The sequence below is a fragment of the Macaca nemestrina genome, chromosome 9, assembly GCF_043159975.1.
Source record: "Macaca nemestrina isolate mMacNem1 chromosome 9, mMacNem.hap1, whole genome shotgun sequence".
Classification (NCBI taxonomy): Eukaryota; Metazoa; Chordata; class Mammalia; order Primates; family Cercopithecidae; genus Macaca; species Macaca nemestrina.
Genome location: NC_092133.1, coordinates 125,191,080 through 125,208,435, shown reverse-complemented (window position 1 = coordinate 125,208,435; position 17,356 = coordinate 125,191,080). Strand labels below are relative to the sequence as shown.

The following is a 17,356-nucleotide window of genomic DNA, read 5'->3' as shown; positions in this document are numbered from 1 at the left end:
TGGCACCTGTCTTGGATTTCCAGCCTCCAGAACCGTGAGAAACAATCTAAGACAGTACTGACATGCGTTACATGGCAACTACAAAACATGGAAATCAGCGGGGCACAGTGGATCACACCTGTAATCCCAGCACTTTAGGAGGCCGAGGCAGGCAGATTACCTGAGGTCAGGAGTTCAAGACCAGCCTGGCCAACATGGTCAAACTCTGTCTCTACTAAAAATACAAAAATTAGCTCAGCGTGGTGGCAGGCACCTGTAATTCCAGCTACTCAGGAGGCTAAGGCAGGATAATCGCTTGAACACGGAGGTGGAGGTTGCAGTGAGGGGGTATCATGCCTTTGCACTCTAGCCTGGGCAACAAGAGCAAGACTCCCTCCTGGGTGGGGGGAAAAAGGATGGAAATCAAGAAGGTTGAAAGATAAGACGAATCCAGTCTCATTTGGATTTCAAGAGATTTATGCTGCTGAATTACGTATTCAATTGTGACAGAAAAAAAGAAAATTAATTTTCTGGCATTCTATTTTGAGACTTTTATCAAAAAGGAAGGAGCATTAATTGAGAGAATACAGAAATTCCTTAAAATTACAAATTGATTTTTGGTCTAAGAACTTCTACTGATCCAAATGTAGACTTTAGAAAACGCTGGTTGAGATGTTTTAAAGGCTCCTGTATCGAGAGAAGTCTGGCATTTAGTTATCTCCTAAAGTAATTAATTTACCAGACAAAAATCTTCCTCCAGAAATTAAAATATATTTCACCAGCACATGAAATATCATTTTAAGTAAACTGAAGAAACCAAAACTTTATTTTAAATCTCATTTTAAGCAAACTGAAGAAACCAGTAATTCAGTGATGCATTACTTTTAAAATTGTTTACTGTATATAAACTTTAACTGATGCATTTATATTTTAAATAACTGTGATATTGAGGTTCTACTAAAAAATCAAAGGAAGAAAACTCGTTTTTCTAAATCCCATGGAAATGAAAAGAGGGGAAAAAGAATAAAAACTTGAGGAGAAAATTCCATTTGCAATAAAACTAAGAAACAGCTACAATCCCAATGATGAGAAATAATTGGCTGATAGTGAAATTTGAGCCAAACCTAGTTTCTCAGCAGGGTGTAGAGTCTCTGAAAAGGAGAGGCTCCTGGGGGCCTAATCAAACTTTTATTACTTAGGAGCAGGACCATAACGCTTGGTGGAAAATAATCAGAATCTAGGAATGTCTTGTCAGTGTCCTGTTCAGAGGAGACAAGTCTGAAAGAAGAAATGGATTGTCAAAAATGGCATAACCAGACAATCTGTTATTTTCTTTAGCAAACCCGGATCAACTGCCTAAAAGCAACCCAAGAAAGAGAAAAGAAATAGCAACCAACTTTGTTGCTCCTGACTTAAGTTAACTAAGCAGAGATTAAACAAAAAAGAAAGCCTTCCCCGCCCCCTAGAAAAAAAGGTACCTTCACAGACAGCCTCCGCTCTGCTCACCAGCACTAGAGATGAGCCAGCAGAGAAGATCTGCAGTACTTCTGAGAAAACATATCCGATTAGTCTCATAGGCATGCTGTTTCCCCCATTCTGGATCATCACTGAGCAAACTGCAAACGAGGTTGTAACTGTTTCCATTCAATCATGATAAGCAGAAAGAATTCATTCTGCATTCATTGGTGGCACACACATACACAAAAAGCCTTAGTAGGCAGAAGGTAGATTTTAAAAATGTAAACCAAACAAAAGGAAAACTATTTCAAGTACCTCTGTATTTTCAGAGCAATTAAAGGAAAAACCTTAAAAAAGGGATAAGGCCGGGCGCGGTGGCTCAAGCCTGTAATTCCAGCACTTTGGGAGGCCGAGACGGGCGGATCACGAGGTCAGGAGATCGAGACCATCCTGGCTAACACGGTGAAACTCCGTCTCTACTAAAAAAAAATACAAAAAACTAGCCGGGCGAGGTGGCAGGCGCCTGTAATCCCAGCTACTCGGGAGGCTGAGGCAGGAGAATGGCGTGAACCCAGGAGGCGGAGCTTGCAGTGAGCTGAGATCCGGCCACTGCACTCCAGCCGGGGCGACAGAGCGAGACTCCGTCTCAAAAAAAAAAAAAAAAGAGGGATAAAAGAACAAAGGCAAAGTAAACTAGCAGCTGAGAAAATAAAGAACAATAAAACCTCTGAATAAAGATTTAGAAGCAGAGAGAGGTAATACATCCCTATGACTAGATAGGATTTTGAATCCCCATTTTAGAGATAAGAAAAGCAAAGCATAGACAAGATAAAACTTATCTCCTATACTATTGACAAGACACCCACTTTTAAACAGAGCCCGTGACCAAGACAGGCTTAAGAAGGAACGGACTGGGCGCGGTGGCTCACGCCTATAATCCCAGCACTTTGGGAGGCCCAGGAGGGTGGATCACCTGAATTCAGGAGTTCAAAGACCAGCCTGGCTAACATGGTGAAACCTCGTCTCTACTAAAAAAATTACAAAAAAAATTAGCCGGTTTGGTGGCAGGCACCCATAGTCTCAGCTACTAGGGAGGCTGAGGCAGAAGAATGGCCTGAACCTGGGAGGCAGAGCTTGCAGTGAGCTTGCGCCACTGCACTCTAGCCTGGGAGACAGAGCAATAATCCGTCTCAAAAACAAAAACAAACAAACAAAAAAGAACGAATGCAAAAGAAAAAGATCAGTGAATGGAGTTCAAGAATGTGTTAACAGAAAAAAAAAAAGTTACAGTAACAAGGCTTGAGACTGCGGTTCTTAGAAAGGCTTGCTTGAGAGGCTGGGTCTTGGCTAGCTAAGCAGCTAGAAAGTGGAATGAGAAACAGTTCCCAGCGGTGACATAAAACCTTCCCTAATGATCAATGAGAGTGGCTCACAATTCCTAAACTCTGTACAAGAAAGGTACAAACGCATGCTTATTTGGAGCACCTGCTTTCCTTTTGGGAGTCTGGGATTTGGTACATGCTAGGCAGAGGGTGCCTATGGGACCAGCCCAATAAAACCCTTGGGCACCAAGTCTCTGATGAGCTTTTCTGCTAGGCGACTATTTCACATGTCACAATTAGGTGCTGGAGGAATTAAGCACGTCCTATGGGACTTCACTGAGAAAGCCTGTGTCTGGTTTCTTCCAAACTTTGCCCCATGCTTCTTTTCCCTTGCTGGTTTTGCTTTTGTATGCTTTCATGTAATAAACCTTAGCCATTAGTGTGTCTGTATGCTAGGTTCTGTGAGTCCTAGCCAATCACTGTCTTGGGAATTCCTGATGCAGGGAATATCTGTGCTAGAAACGCAGCACACAAAGTCCTGCTGTCTTCATAACAGAGAATACAGAAAACGTAAGAGAAAAATATTCAAAGAAATAATGGAAGACCTATAACTGAAAAGCTACACTGTGGCTCATCAAAAGCTGAGAGGAAACAGGCTGAGTGTGGTGGCTCACACATGTAATCCCAGGACTTTGGGAGGCCGAGGTGGGTGGATCACCTGAGTTCAGGAGTTCAAAGACCAGCCTGGCCAACATGGTGAAACTCCGTCTCTACTAAAAATACAAAAATCAGCCGGGTATGGTTGCGGGCACCTGTAATCCCAGCTACTCGGGAGGCTGAGGCAGGAGAATCACTTGAACCCAGGATGCGGAGGTTGCAGTGAGCCGATGTTGTGCCACTGCACTCCAGCCGGGCGACAGAGTGACACTCTGTTTTTTTTTGTTGTTTTTTTTAAAACAAAAAAAAGCTCATCAGAGACTTGGTGCCCAGGGGTTTTATTGGGCTTGGTGCCCAGGGGGGGGTTTTGTTTTAAAAAACAAAAAAAAAAGGAGAAGAAGAACTAAGAGGAAATAATCAAAATCAAGCATTACACTGGCCAAATGTCTAAAGTTCAATAAGTAAGAATTCCACAGATCTCCAGGCACAAGACAAGGTACTTTTACAAGGAGGAAAAGTTTTTGGTGGGTCTTAGATTTCTTCACAGTAACATTTGATACCACAGGTTATAAAAACAATGTCTACAAAGTGCTAAGGGAAACAAACACTAGGTGGCCTGGAACAACCAGACTCAGCCAACTTGTATAAACATAAAGGCAACAGGCAGACATTCTCAAGCAAGAAAGTAACACAGTACATAAGAGGCACACTTCGGGAAAGAGCAGGGGATGCGAGAGATCTGCTAAGTGACTGTACTCACCAACAAAGACATTAATAAAGATAAAGAAATGAGAAACTGTGCCATAAGGACTGAAAGCAAGCACTGCATCCATGTGAATGATATTTGGGAAATAACAATGTTATAAACCCTGACAATGTTAAAAAAAAAAAAAAAAAAAAAAAAAAAAAAAAAAACTGGCTGGGCATGGTGGCTTGTGCTTGTAATTCCAGCACTTTGGGAGGCCGAGGAGGGTGGAACACTTGAGCTCAATTCGAGACCAGCCTGGGCAACAGAGAGACCCCATCTCAAAAACAAAACAAAACAAAACAAAAAGCAGTAAATACAAACTAGCTGTTAGGAATTTTGGGGAAAATTTAACTCCAGGAACCTCCTCATTTCTCAAAATGGAAAGTCAAAAGAGACTTAATGGGCCAGGCATAGTGGCTCACGCCTGTAATCCCAGCACTTTGGGAGGTAGAGGCAGGCAGACTACAAAGTCAGGAGTTTGAGACCAGCCTGGCCAATATGGTGAAACCCCATCTCTACTAAAAATACAAAAATTAGTAGGGTGTGGTAGCACATGCCTGTAGTCCCAGCTACTTGGGAGGCTGAGGCAGGAGAAGTGTTTGAACCTGGGAGGCGGAAGCTGCGATGAACCAAGCTCGTATCACTGCACTCCAGCCTAGGCGACAGACCGAGAGTCCATCTCAAAAAAATAAAAATAATTTAAAAATATATACTTAATAAAAATCAGGAGTTAAAAAAAAAAAGGAATTGACTTTTTTTTTGAGATGTAGTTTCAGTCTTGTCATCAAGGCTCGACTGCAATGCGCGATCTCGGCTCACTACAACCTCCACCTCCTAGGTTTAAGCGAGTCTCCTTTCTCAGCCTCCCAAGTAGCTGGGATTATAGGCATGCGCCACCACACCCAGCTAATTTTTGTATTTTTAGTATAGACAGGGTTTCACCATGTTTCTCAGGCTGGTCTCGAACTCCTGACCTCAGGTGATCCACCCACCTTGGCCTCCCAAAGTGCTGGGATTACAGGCGTGAGACACCACGCCTGGCCTCTTTTTAGGAGTGAAAGGTAGGTATGTGAATTTATAATCCTAAATGATTTTTTCAAGCTTCCCTGCAATAGCTCACCATTTGTATTTTATACATTCACTCATGTTCTGGTAGCCTAGATCACTACAAAGAACAGAATGAAAGGATGATTAAAGTCATGTAAAAGTAAGTATTGAAAATAATTTAAAGTTAAATCATCCATATATCTTAGAGACCTAAAATGGCCAGTATTGGCATGAAGAAAGCATCAAAATCTCTCATATACTGCTGAAACATAAACTGGTAAAACTTTGTAGAGGGTAATCTGGTAGTATGTCTCCAACTAAAATAAGCACAGACCTTCGAACTGGCTATGCTGTGTCATATCTGTGTTACATCTGTGTCATATCTGGTCATTCTGTGTTCATAACATGATATATTTGTTCTGCAGACATGCTTACGCAAGTCCACAAATACTCACTCCAACACTTCTGGTAATTATGAAAAACAGGAAAAAACTAAATGTCTATCAATGGAGGATAGAAAATTTAAACTGAGCTAAATGATAAAATATACTGTTTATGTAGCCATTAAAAAACGAAAGTGTTATATAATCATGAGATGGTATCTGTCATATATTTTTAAGTGAACACAAAAGCAAATTGCAGAACATTATAATCTTTTCTATTTTCTAAAAATGAGTACAAATGATGGTACATGTGCATTCATGTATGCAGATGTAAGCACAGAGACAGTCCAGAAAAAATCAAATTTGATGCTCAGAGAAACAAAATTGGGAGGTGGGACAGGAGATGTAATGGATGATTACTTTTACATTTATGTACAACTCTAGTTTTCACTTGCTTCTATAAAGAAAAACCTAACTGAACTATCTTTAGGAAAACTAAATAAAACTAAAGAATAAAGCAGAGGTGTTTAAGAAATGTTTAAGAATAAGAAATGGCCAAAGTTGGCCCAGTGAGGTGGCTCACGCCTGTAATCCCGGCACTTTGGGAAGCTGAGGCGGATGGATCACCTGAGGTCATAAGTTTGAGACCAGCCTGTCCAACATGGGGAAATCCCGTCTCTACCAAAAATACAAAAAATTAGCTGGGTGTGGTGGCGGGCACCTGTAATCTCAACTACTCAGGAGCGTGAGGCAGGAGAATCACTTGAACCCAGGAGGCAGAGGTTGCTGTGAGCCAAGATCGTGCCACTGCACTCCAGCCTGGGCGACAGAGTGAGCCTCTGTCTCAAAACAAAAAAAAAGAAGAAGAAAGAACTAAGAGGAAATAATCAAAACCAAGCATTACACTGGCCAAATGTCTAAAGTTCAGTAAGTAAGAATTCCTCAGATCTCCAAGCAGAAGACAAGGTACTGTTAGAAAGAGGAAAAGTTTTTGGTGGGTCTTAGATCTCTTCACAGTAACATTTGATACCACAGGTTATAAAAACAATGTCTACAAAGTGCTAAGGGAAATACTAGGTGGCCTGGAACAACCAGACTCAGCCAACTTGTTGTATAAATATAAAGGCAACAGGCAGACATTCTCAACCAAGAAAGTAATGCAGTACATAAGAGGCACACTCTGGGAAAGGGCAGAGGGTGCAGGAGATCTGCTAAGTGACTGTACTCACCAACAAAGACATTAATAAAGAAATGAGAAATAAACTGTGACATAAGGACTGAAAGCAAGCACTGCATTCATGTGAATGATACTTGGGAAATAACAATGTTATAAAGCTTGACAATGTTAAAACAAACAAACAAACAAACAAAAAAAAAACTGGCCAGGCATGGTGGGTGGTACTTGTAATCCTAGCACTTTGAGAGGCTGAGGAGGGTGGATCACTTGAGCTCAGGAGTTCCAGACCAGCCTAGACAACACGGCAAGACCTCATCTCAAAAAAAAAAAAAAAAACAGAGAAACAACAGTAAATACAAATTAGCTGGTAGGAATTTTTGGGAAAATTTAACTCCAGGAACCTCCTCATTTGTCATAATGGAAAGTTCAAGAGACTTAATAGGCTGGGCACGGTGGCTCATGCCTGTAATCCCAGCACTTTGGGAGGGTGGGGCAGGCAGATCATGAAGTCAGAAGTTCAAAACCAGCCTGGCCAATATGATGAAACACAGTCTCTACTAAAAATACAAAAATTAAGCCAGGTGTGGTGGCACGCGCCTGTAGCCACAGCTACTCAGGAGGCTGAAGCAGGAGAACTGCTTGAACCTGGGAGGCTGAGGTTTCAGTGAACCAAGGTCACATCACTGCACTCCAGCCTGGGCAACAGACTGAGACTCCATCTCAAAAACATAAAAACAAAAAAATCTGTAAAAAAGATACTTGCCAGGCATGATGGCTGAAGCATGTAATCCCAGCACGTTGGGAGGCGGAGGCGGGCAGATCACCTGAGGTCAGGAGTTCAAGACCAGCCTGACCAACATGGAGAAACCCCATCTCTACTAAAAATATAAAATTAGCTTGGCATGGTGGCACATGCCTGTAATCCCAGCTACTAAGGAGGCTGAGGCAGGAGAATCGCTTGAATCCGGGAGGCGAAGGTTGTGGTGAGCTGAGATCGTGCCATTGCACTCCAGCCTGGGCAACAACAGTGAAACTCCGACTCAAAAAAATAAATAAATGAAAAATAAATAATAAAAAGATACTTAATAAAAATCAGGAGTTAAACAAACAAAAAGGAATTGACTTATTCATTTTAGGAATGAAAGGTAGGTATGTGAATTTACAATTCTAAATAATTTTTTCAGGCTTCCCTGCAATAGCTCACCATTTGTATTTATACATTCACTCATGTTCTGATGAGTAGCCGAGATCACTACAAAGAACAGAATGAAAGGATGACTAAGGTCACATAAAAGTAAGTACTGAAAATAATTAAAGTTAAATCATCCAAATATTTTAGAGACCTAAAATAGCCCGTATTGGCAAGAATGCAAGCATCAAAATCTCTCATATACTGCTGAAACATTAACTGGTAAAACTTTGTAAAGAGTAATCTGGTAATATGTCTCCAACTAAAATAAGCACAGACCTTTGAACTGGTTATTCTGTGTCATATCCACTTTGTTATGCAGACATGCTTATGCAAGTCCACAAATACTCACTCCAACACTTATTATTATTATTACCAGGTAATAATGAAAAACAGGAAAAAACTAAATGTCTATCAATGGAGGATAGAAAAATTAAAACTGAGCTAAATGATAAAATATACTGTTTATGCAGCCATTAAAAAGAATGAAATGTTACATAATCGTAGAACAATATCCATTATATATTTTTAAGTAAACACAAAAACAAATTGCAGAACATTATAATCTTCTCTATTTTCTAAAAATGAGTACAAATGACTGTACATGTGCATTCATGTATGCAGATATAAGCATAGAGACGGTCTAGAAAAAATCAAATATGATGCTCAGAGAAACAAAACTGGGAGATGGGACAGGAGATGTAACAGATGATTACTTTTATATTTATGTACAACTCTAATTTTTACTTGCTTCTATAAAGAAAAACCTAATTGAACTCTATCTTTAAGAAACTAAACAAAACTAAAGAATAAAGAAGAGGTGTTTTACAGAGTAAGAAATGTCCAAAGTTTGAACCTAAATAAGTACAATTTTGCATCCTCATAAGGAGTGTAGTAACCTCCAAAGATCTGTGATTATGGTCTATTATACTAGCAACTAACTGGTCCAAAACTACAAGATGACAGAAATAAGAAGAGCAATTTCCTGGTAGGGTAGCCGAGTACAAGAGATGTTTCTGGGATAATGGAAATGCTCTGTCTTGACTGGGGTGTGTCTTGGCTGCACAGTTGTATATAGTTGTCAAAACTCAACAAACTATACATTTAAGATCTCTTTGTTTCACTGTATGTAAATTTCACCTTTAAAAAACTGAATAGAAGATGAAAAACTTTAAAAATTAAACTAAATAGAATGAGAAGCCTATACAAATCAACTTTAATTGCAAAAATACATTCTTACAGTAAAAAATAAAACGAAAATATTACACATAAAAATTTCCTTTTATTTTTCCCCTCTCTCTCAATCTAACTTCCTCAGAGTCAACCACTATTAAAAGCTGGGTATGTTACAGGTGCCAGACTTTTTTTTAACTGTATATAAATATACATAAAGGCATAGTTGTATACTTTTTTTAATTGCAAAAAAAGTAATTATCCCAAGTATGGCAATTTGTTTTTGATATTTAACAACTGATCATAAACATCTTCTCTGATTGGTATGTATAATTCTCCCATATTAAAGGCCATATACTATCCCATTGCATGGACAAATCATAGTTTATTAAACCACTGCTCTATTGCTGTCCACTCAATTAAAGTTTTAACAAAAGCATTTCTATATTTATCATAACTCTTAGGAGTTTAAAAAGATTTTAGACCATAATTAGGAACTTTAAAACGCTCCATAGGAATAAAATTCCATTATAATCATTATACTATGAAAACTTATTTTTCCTTTTTTTTTTTTTTTTTAAGACAAGGTCCCACTCTGTCTCCCAGGCTGGATTGCAGTGGCACAATCATGACTCACTGTAACCTCCACCTCCCAGGCTCAAACAATCCTCCCACTTCAGCCTCCTGAATACCTATGACTACAGGTGCACACCACCTGTAGCTAAGTTTTGTAATTTCTTAAAGTAGAGATGGAGTTTTGCCATGTTGCCCAGACTGGTCTCCAACCCTGGGGTCAAGGGATCCTCCTACCTCAGCCTCCCAAAGTGCTGGGATAACAGGCGTAAGTAAGCCACTGGATCCAGCCCAAAAACCTATTTTCCAATTTTCAAACATATGCTTTCCAAATACATAAAAGAGCAGAACATAAATGGCATTACACATAATTGTTGAATTATGAATAAAATTTTACAGGCTGGGCGAAATGGCTCACATTAGTAATCCTAATACTTTGGCAGGCTGAGGTGGGAGCATTGTTTAAGGCTAGGAGTTCAATACCAGCCACATAGTGAGACTGTTTCTACAAAATAAAAAATAAATTAGCCAGGTGCAGTGGTGCACACCTGTAGTCCCAGTTACTCAGAAGCTGAGGTGGTATAATTGCCTGAGCCCACAAGTTCAAGCCTGCAATCATTGTGCCCCTGCACTCCAGCCTGGGTAACAGAGCAAGACACTGTCTCAAAAAATAAAATTTTACAAACATATCAACTATGAAAGTAGAAAATAGGTTACTCTATATTTTTGCTGCAGCTCAAAAAAAAGGTTTTAATTTAGCACTGAAAATTCATATGAAAATACAAGTAAACAAATGAAATAAAACTTCGCAGAAAGAGGGGGGGAAAAACATCACTGCACTGAATGGACCTAAAATACATTATTCTCAAGGTCGTTGGGCCCATTCCTAGTCTTCTTTTGTATTATTTTCCATGACAGAGTCTAAAGTCTGCATTTCTAAATTTTTGAATTCCTGTTATCTATAGAAAGTTGCTAACAATGGGGAAACTTAGTCTTATCACCGAACAGTTAAAAAGCTCCCTGTGACAAACTTTTATTGAGAAGAATATAATTTGGAAATGAAGTTCTTACAAACCTGGGTCCAATAACAGGAATAAGTAAGACATCCTGAAGGTCTGGATGTTGAAGAATAGGAACACTTAATCCGTTAAACTGCTGTTAAAAATAAACATGATTACAAATTCAACTTATGGAACTTTTCAGTATCATCATCTACCACAGCATGAAGCCCTAGTAGCTCTGGGGCACTTTCACTTTATTCCACGGGATACTGTAAAAATCCAAAAGACCTCAAAACAACAGTGTTTTCTCTATTTTAATTCTGAAGTATCCTGACTTCTTTATAAGACTCAATTTTGCTTACTATTTGGCATTATAAACACAAACCATGGTTACCTTAAGTGATTTATTTTAAAAACTTTTATTTAATATAGAATTACATGTAGTATTCCTTTAAGAAAAATTTCTGAATAGGATGTTAAAGACTGAGATTACTATTAATAAATACTACCTAATATACACAATTAACACTGGCATCCACGTCAGTTTTGGTGAGGAAAAGAAATGTTTATGGTAGAGGTTCGGGATTTCCAGTATTCTCTATCATAAGGGAACCAGAAGACTGTCACACTGAAAGCAGGTACAGGTATGGGAGCCAGCTCACACCAGCTCAGGAGAGTCACTGCATGCATCTCTTTCCAATTCCATGGTCATGCGTGTAACTACCAAGGAACCTGGTGAGTATTTATACCACAGAAATCAACAAACATTACTTTAGGACACGTGAACTTTTCAACATGAAAGGAGAAAGAAAATCTACAGCCTAAAGCCTCCTCCAAGTACTCTTTCTTGCTAGAATTGGGTACTGCTTTACCATTAGTTTCCTGTCTAGTGACTTTGACCCATGTTTCCCTGTACAATGTTAACCTTCAAGGAAAGGGGCCCAAAGCCCAGAGTGACTGATCCTAGCCCATGGGATCTTGTTTATCCAGACTAGAATACTAAAATATCCAGGTTCTGGAAATCATTTGTTACGAAAAAAAATAAAAAGGCCGGGTGCAGTGGCTCACACCTGTAATCCCAGCACTTTGGGAGGCCGAGGTGGGCAGATCACGGGTCAGGAGTTCGAGACCAGCCTGGCCAATATGGTGAAACCTCACCTCTACTAAAAATACGAAAATGTGGTGGGCGTCTGTAGTCCCAGCTACTTGGAAGGCTGACGCAGGAGAATCGCTTGAACACAGGAAGGAGAGGTTGCAGTGAGCCAAGATCGCACCACCACACTATAGCCTGGGCAACAGAGTGAGACTCCTTCTCAGAAAAAAAAAAAAATCTGGATCTGAGTTATGGATACTTCCAGCGGGCCTCAGAACAGTTTCCTTTTTGTTAGCTGAAAACATACGCATGACTATGGAAAAGTAATGATTTTAGTTGCTTAGGGCAACTACTTATGTTTTATGCCTGTGATTACTCTCAATAAGATTATCACTATCAATAAAAATCAGATTACTTTTTTTAAAGTGTTATTTAATTATTATACTAAGGTTTGGTGTCATACACTGAGATGCCATAGCTGGTTCTTCTCATGACATGGTCGTCTATTTACAACTTGGTACTTATAGAATTGTTCTTAAGGAGAGTATGACAAAGAGTCCATAAATGTAATAGAGAGATTTTTTAAAAGGGGATAAGTGACTCAGTGATAATTTTCTGAAGTTTCCCAAATAACTAAACACAGCTTGTGATTTACAAATGGAAACCCTTTAATGATGGTTGCCTCTTGCTTTTAGTTCAGATACAAATAAGGCAGAAATGACTCTGCTGACGCCCACCAGTTACATGTTACAAGTCACTGAATAACTACAATATGCAATTTATGTGGTACCTCTCAGCATCTATTTTTCCACATCCTACATTTCCTCCGAGGTAAATTTCAGTGTACAGTGTAAGAAACACATAAGGCAAAGCTTTCAAAAGCAAAAAAGTATACACAAGGTAACTCAAAAAAATACAAACCAGATAACTCAAATACTTTTCTTCTTAGAAGTCATAAATGCCATTTTATAATACTGTTTTCATCTGTAAGAGGAATATTTTGCCAAAACTATTTTATTGTTTGGATGAAAAAAAGTCTCATGCTGTTTTACATTGAAAATAGATTCAGATTAATTATCTTGTTGTAATTTCCTGGTTTTATGAAACATAAGGCGCTCAGCATCTTTTTTTTTTTTTTTTTTTTCTTTGAGACAGAGTCTCATTCCATCACCCAGGGTGGAGTGCAGTCACGCAATTTTGGCTCACTGCAACCTCCACCTCCTGGGTTCAAGGGATTCTCATGCCTCAGCCTCCTGAGTAGCTGGGATCATAGGCATGTGCCATCATGCCTGACTAATTTTTTTGTATTTTTAGTAGAGACAGGGTTTCACCATGCTGGCCAAGCTGGTCCCAAAGTCCTGGCCTGAAGTCCACCCACTTCAGCCTCCCAAAGTGCTAGGCGTGAGCTACCACACCTGGTCGAACATCTATTTTTTATGTCAATTAACAATATAATCTCACAGGTACTTATTATGTACCTCCTTATCTCTGGGCTTATCTCAGCTATACCATCTGTTTTCCTGGTCATTATATGCTACTTATCACAAAGCCACAGGTTTTTAAGGTTAGACTGGACTTCTTCACATGTATTTTAATGATGAAGCTACTGAGGCCCAGTTTAATGCAGCCCAAAGGGGTTTAAGAGCTATTTAGTCACCAAAAATGAATAAATTTAGAATCAGAAGTACTAGGTTCAAGTTCTAGCATTACCACCTAGGATAATTTTGAAGAATTTACCATTCATGATCCTTAATCTCCTTATCTATAAAATTGGAAGTGTATTCTATCATTCATAAGATTTTAATGGAGAACATGGCAGACTGCAAAAATGTAATTATGTACAAATGACAGAAAATTTCCACAAACCTTCTGAAGTTCATCAAGTAACAGATTTTTCACATGTTGTACTGAGGCTAAATGTGTATTCACTCTGACAGTTGTGAATGACGGAGGATGTGACAGGTGCTTTAACAAAGTTTCAAACTTCCTTTCTGCTTCTTGTTTACCTAAAGCCGTCACAATCTAAAAAGAAGAAGTTAATGTTTAAATTTCCTGAGAATTAAAAACAGTCAGCAGAACATGCTTATATATTAATTCCATCTAATGAAACATCGCTTAGCAATTGTTCAGCTCCATTCTATTTTGCTGTATTGTTTATATGTTAACAGCACTAAGGAAATAGTAATACTTCACAGGGTTCTTGGGCTTAAACGTGGTAATAAACATCTAAGAAAATGCCTGAAATAAAGGGCTTAGAAAAACATTGCCTAAACTTCAAAGCATTATGCACATTTTCCAAATATTAATATCTGCTACATTTACTCACATAAATTCAAAAATTCAATCTATTTATAATGCATTACCATTACAGTATCTCTGTAGAGCTAACATTATATCCAAGTTAGCTAGATGTTGCTAATTAGCTAACATCATCTCCAACAGCAAACTGGGTGGTATCCTTTTAAAACACCAATATTTAAAGAGTAAGTAACATTGATATAGTCACTGTCATACAAAGATTCCCCTAGGACATCAGCTTTTTAATACGGTATTATTAAATGTAACAAATATATATTGTCCAAAAAAGATGAGTAGCAAAGACACCTGTCAGATATGACGGTATAAAGACTTAAACAACAATATTCCCTTGTAATTAACCGAACCTTTTTAAATAACATATTTTTTTTTCCCTATTTGACTAAACCCTGCTTTACAAAATCTTCACAAACCACTTGTTAGCCTACTCATCCACTAGCCTTAAAAGTATTCATACTTTCTCAAGGTTTAGTCTTATCAAAGCTGAACTTTCAGCCTGGGCAACATGGTGAAACCCCATCTCTACAAACAATACAAATATTATTAGCCAGAGTGGTGGCCCCTGTCTGAGGTCCCAGCTACTCGGGAGGCTGAGGTGACAGGATCACTTGAGTCCCAGAGGTCGAAGCAGCAGTGAGCTGTAATCACGTCACTGCACTCCAGCCTGGGCAACAGAGCGAGACCCTGTTTCAAAAAAAAAAAAAAAAGGCATAAAACTTAATATTCTTTCCCTTCAATACTTTTCACAAAGACATAGCTTTCCATTTTGTAAAACCATACCATTGATGAGGCTCTGAGGCAGAAGGAGTGTCAAAAGAAAGATGTTTGGATATTCTTTATAAAACAATGTTCTCCATTTTAAAATCAGCTGGAAAAAACTGTAGAATGCCCCTACTTCTCTTAATATGTGCCTTATATTTTAAGTTCCTTGAAATCAACAGAATATATTTTATCTTTCCATACAGTCTAGTTTCTCAACATAATCTTTGGAAATGAAACACAGAAATCAAATCTAAAAGGCATGGCTTCAATAACATATTCAAAAATGAGCAACATTTAAGTGGTGTTAACCTGACTAAAAAAAACTAAGGATTTCAAAAAAAATTTGCTTGGCGGCAAAGTGGTAAAGTGGAAGAGAGGACAGGCTTTACAATCGGAGACAATCAACATTTACTGAGGACTTCTGTGGCAGGCACTGCCAATAGCAAACAAAATTAACATTTTTTGAAGACTTACATGCCAAAACAATGCTAGTTGTTTTCATTTACGTTTAAAATCCTAAAACAACCTGGTAAAATACTTTTAATTTGACTAAAAAAGTAAAGATTTGGAAAAAACAAAGTTGTTCAGAGGCAGCATGGTAAAGTGGAATAGACAGCAGGCTTTGCAATCAAAGACAAGCAACATTTACTGGGGACTTTAGCAAACAACATTAACATTTTTTGAGGACTTACATGCCAAAATAATGCTACTTGTATTTACTTACGTTTAAGATCCTAAAACAACCTGGTAAGATATTTTTAACCATTCTCAATTTTTCACAGAAGAGAAAAATCGAGATTAAGCCACGTAATTTACAAGGCACTAGAAGGCAAATCAAGTGCCTGAGATTCAAAAGCTGTACCTTTGTTCGTTACACCTGAACCCTTTCCCTCCAGATTTCAATAGTTACTTGATAGCCGTGTCAACTTGGGTCAGTTACACAATTCCTTTAACAGTTTTCTTATCTATTAAAATAGGAACAAACCTCTACGAAAAAAAAAAAAAAAAAAAAAAAGATTGTGAAGAGTAAAGATGCAAATAACCTAGCACAACTGTTGGCATTTAAGAGGCACTCAAAAAATTACAGAATCCTTTTCACCTGAGTGCCAGAGCGAGCGCTCTTTTAAAATTCGACTTGAGTTCTTGAAGACAAGGACTTTTTCTTGTTCATCCTTGTAACCCTTTGTGTCATGCTTGACAGGCACATGCATTTTTTCCCTTCTTTTCCACTCCTAAATGTTAAAACATATACCTTATTCACTTTGAATCTCAGTAAGCTTTAATACCTGTAGAAACATATTGGTATTTTTACACTTGATAGACAAGTAGTAAGAAACGATGGCTGTCAAGATTTCCCTTTACACTTTTTTCTATTTCTCTAGAGTGTGTGAATATTTGAGTTTTTGCAAAACATCATCTAACATCTTTACCTGACCTACCTCCTTATTCACAAAGCTCTCCTTAAGATAGTTTTCAACCTCGGGTCTCAAAGATATCTTAGGGAAAATAGACATTTTTCCTGTTGTTTAGTTCTCCACCAAGAGAAATGCTGGAAAACGGTGTTTTCTTTCCGAATTAATAGTGACGAGTGTCTTGACACCAGATGCTCCGGAAAATCCTGCCGATCACGCTGAGTTAATTTCGGAAAGGCAGAGGTACACGCTTTCTCAAGCCTAGCCGATTAGAAGCGGCTGCCTGGCTTCCACCGCACCTCATCGAAGCAATGTTTTCTCGTGGAGATGCTCACGGAAATCACTGAGCCAATGCCGCTCACATTGCAAAGAACCAAAAAAAGAAAAAAATGCTTAATAACTGAATCTGTGGTGAAACGGAAGCAGACCAGTAAGCCAGGCTGACAGCAGCTCGCTCGCTTTATCTTTTCTATCAATTTCCAAACACGCGCCCCTATTTCTCGGCGGAAAGTCGCTTCCGGCTTACGTCACGTCCAGCGCCTGCGGCCCACCCCTCCCTTTCCGGTCCCCCAATCCGCAGGCCCAAGTTTCCCCAACGCTACGCTACGTCACGCCACGCCACGCCACGCCACGCCACGCCCCCGGAGGTTCCAAACTCTGCGTGAGGCGCTTTCACCTGCCTCGGGTTAAGCAGGCAGTGGCCGCTGGCGGAATGGACAAGGATATTTAGTTCCTGGTACCGGAGGGCTGGGTGCCAGGGGCAATGGGGAACTGTCAAATGGTGTGGGTTGAGTGGAAGATGTTGCTGCCTGAAAAAAGGCAGGGCCCAGTTGATGTCCTGCCGGATGTCCTCCAATTAAAGGATGAGGCCAGAATTTGGGCGCATCACCACCGTTTGATTTCATGAAATGATTTTACCTTTCTCAGGCATACAGATCTGACTTCAGTTGTGAAGTTTATAGAGTTCATATTTTTGAAAGTTGGGTTAATGGTGTGTTAATAGCCAATGCTCAGGTAAAACTTAAAACCCACAGATAGTGTTTACAGTTAGTTATAAGGCTAACTG

General features: G+C 39.1%; 1 protein-coding gene across 9 annotated transcripts in view; it reads right to left on the bottom strand.

The window, feature by feature from the left end:
- LOC105488236 (NOP2/Sun RNA methyltransferase 6) overlaps positions 1-16,822 on the bottom strand; it is a 123,686-nt gene extending 106,864 nt beyond the window's left edge. For 4 of the 9 annotated variants that reach the window (XM_071070420.1, XM_071070422.1, XM_071070421.1 and 1 more), the window contains exons 1-3: positions 16,318-16,821; positions 13,667-13,822; positions 10,782-10,861 (exon numbers count right to left, since the gene is read on the bottom strand). In XM_071070420.1, coding sequence (XP_070926521.1) covers positions 10,782-10,861; positions 13,667-13,822; positions 16,318-16,392 — 311 coding nt within the window. In that variant the 5' untranslated portion in view covers positions 16,393-16,821. The other 5 variants (XM_011752126.3, XM_011752130.3, XM_011752127.3 and 2 more) reach the window with 5 other exon arrangements.
- Between the last annotated feature and the right edge of the window lie 534 nt (positions 16,823-17,356).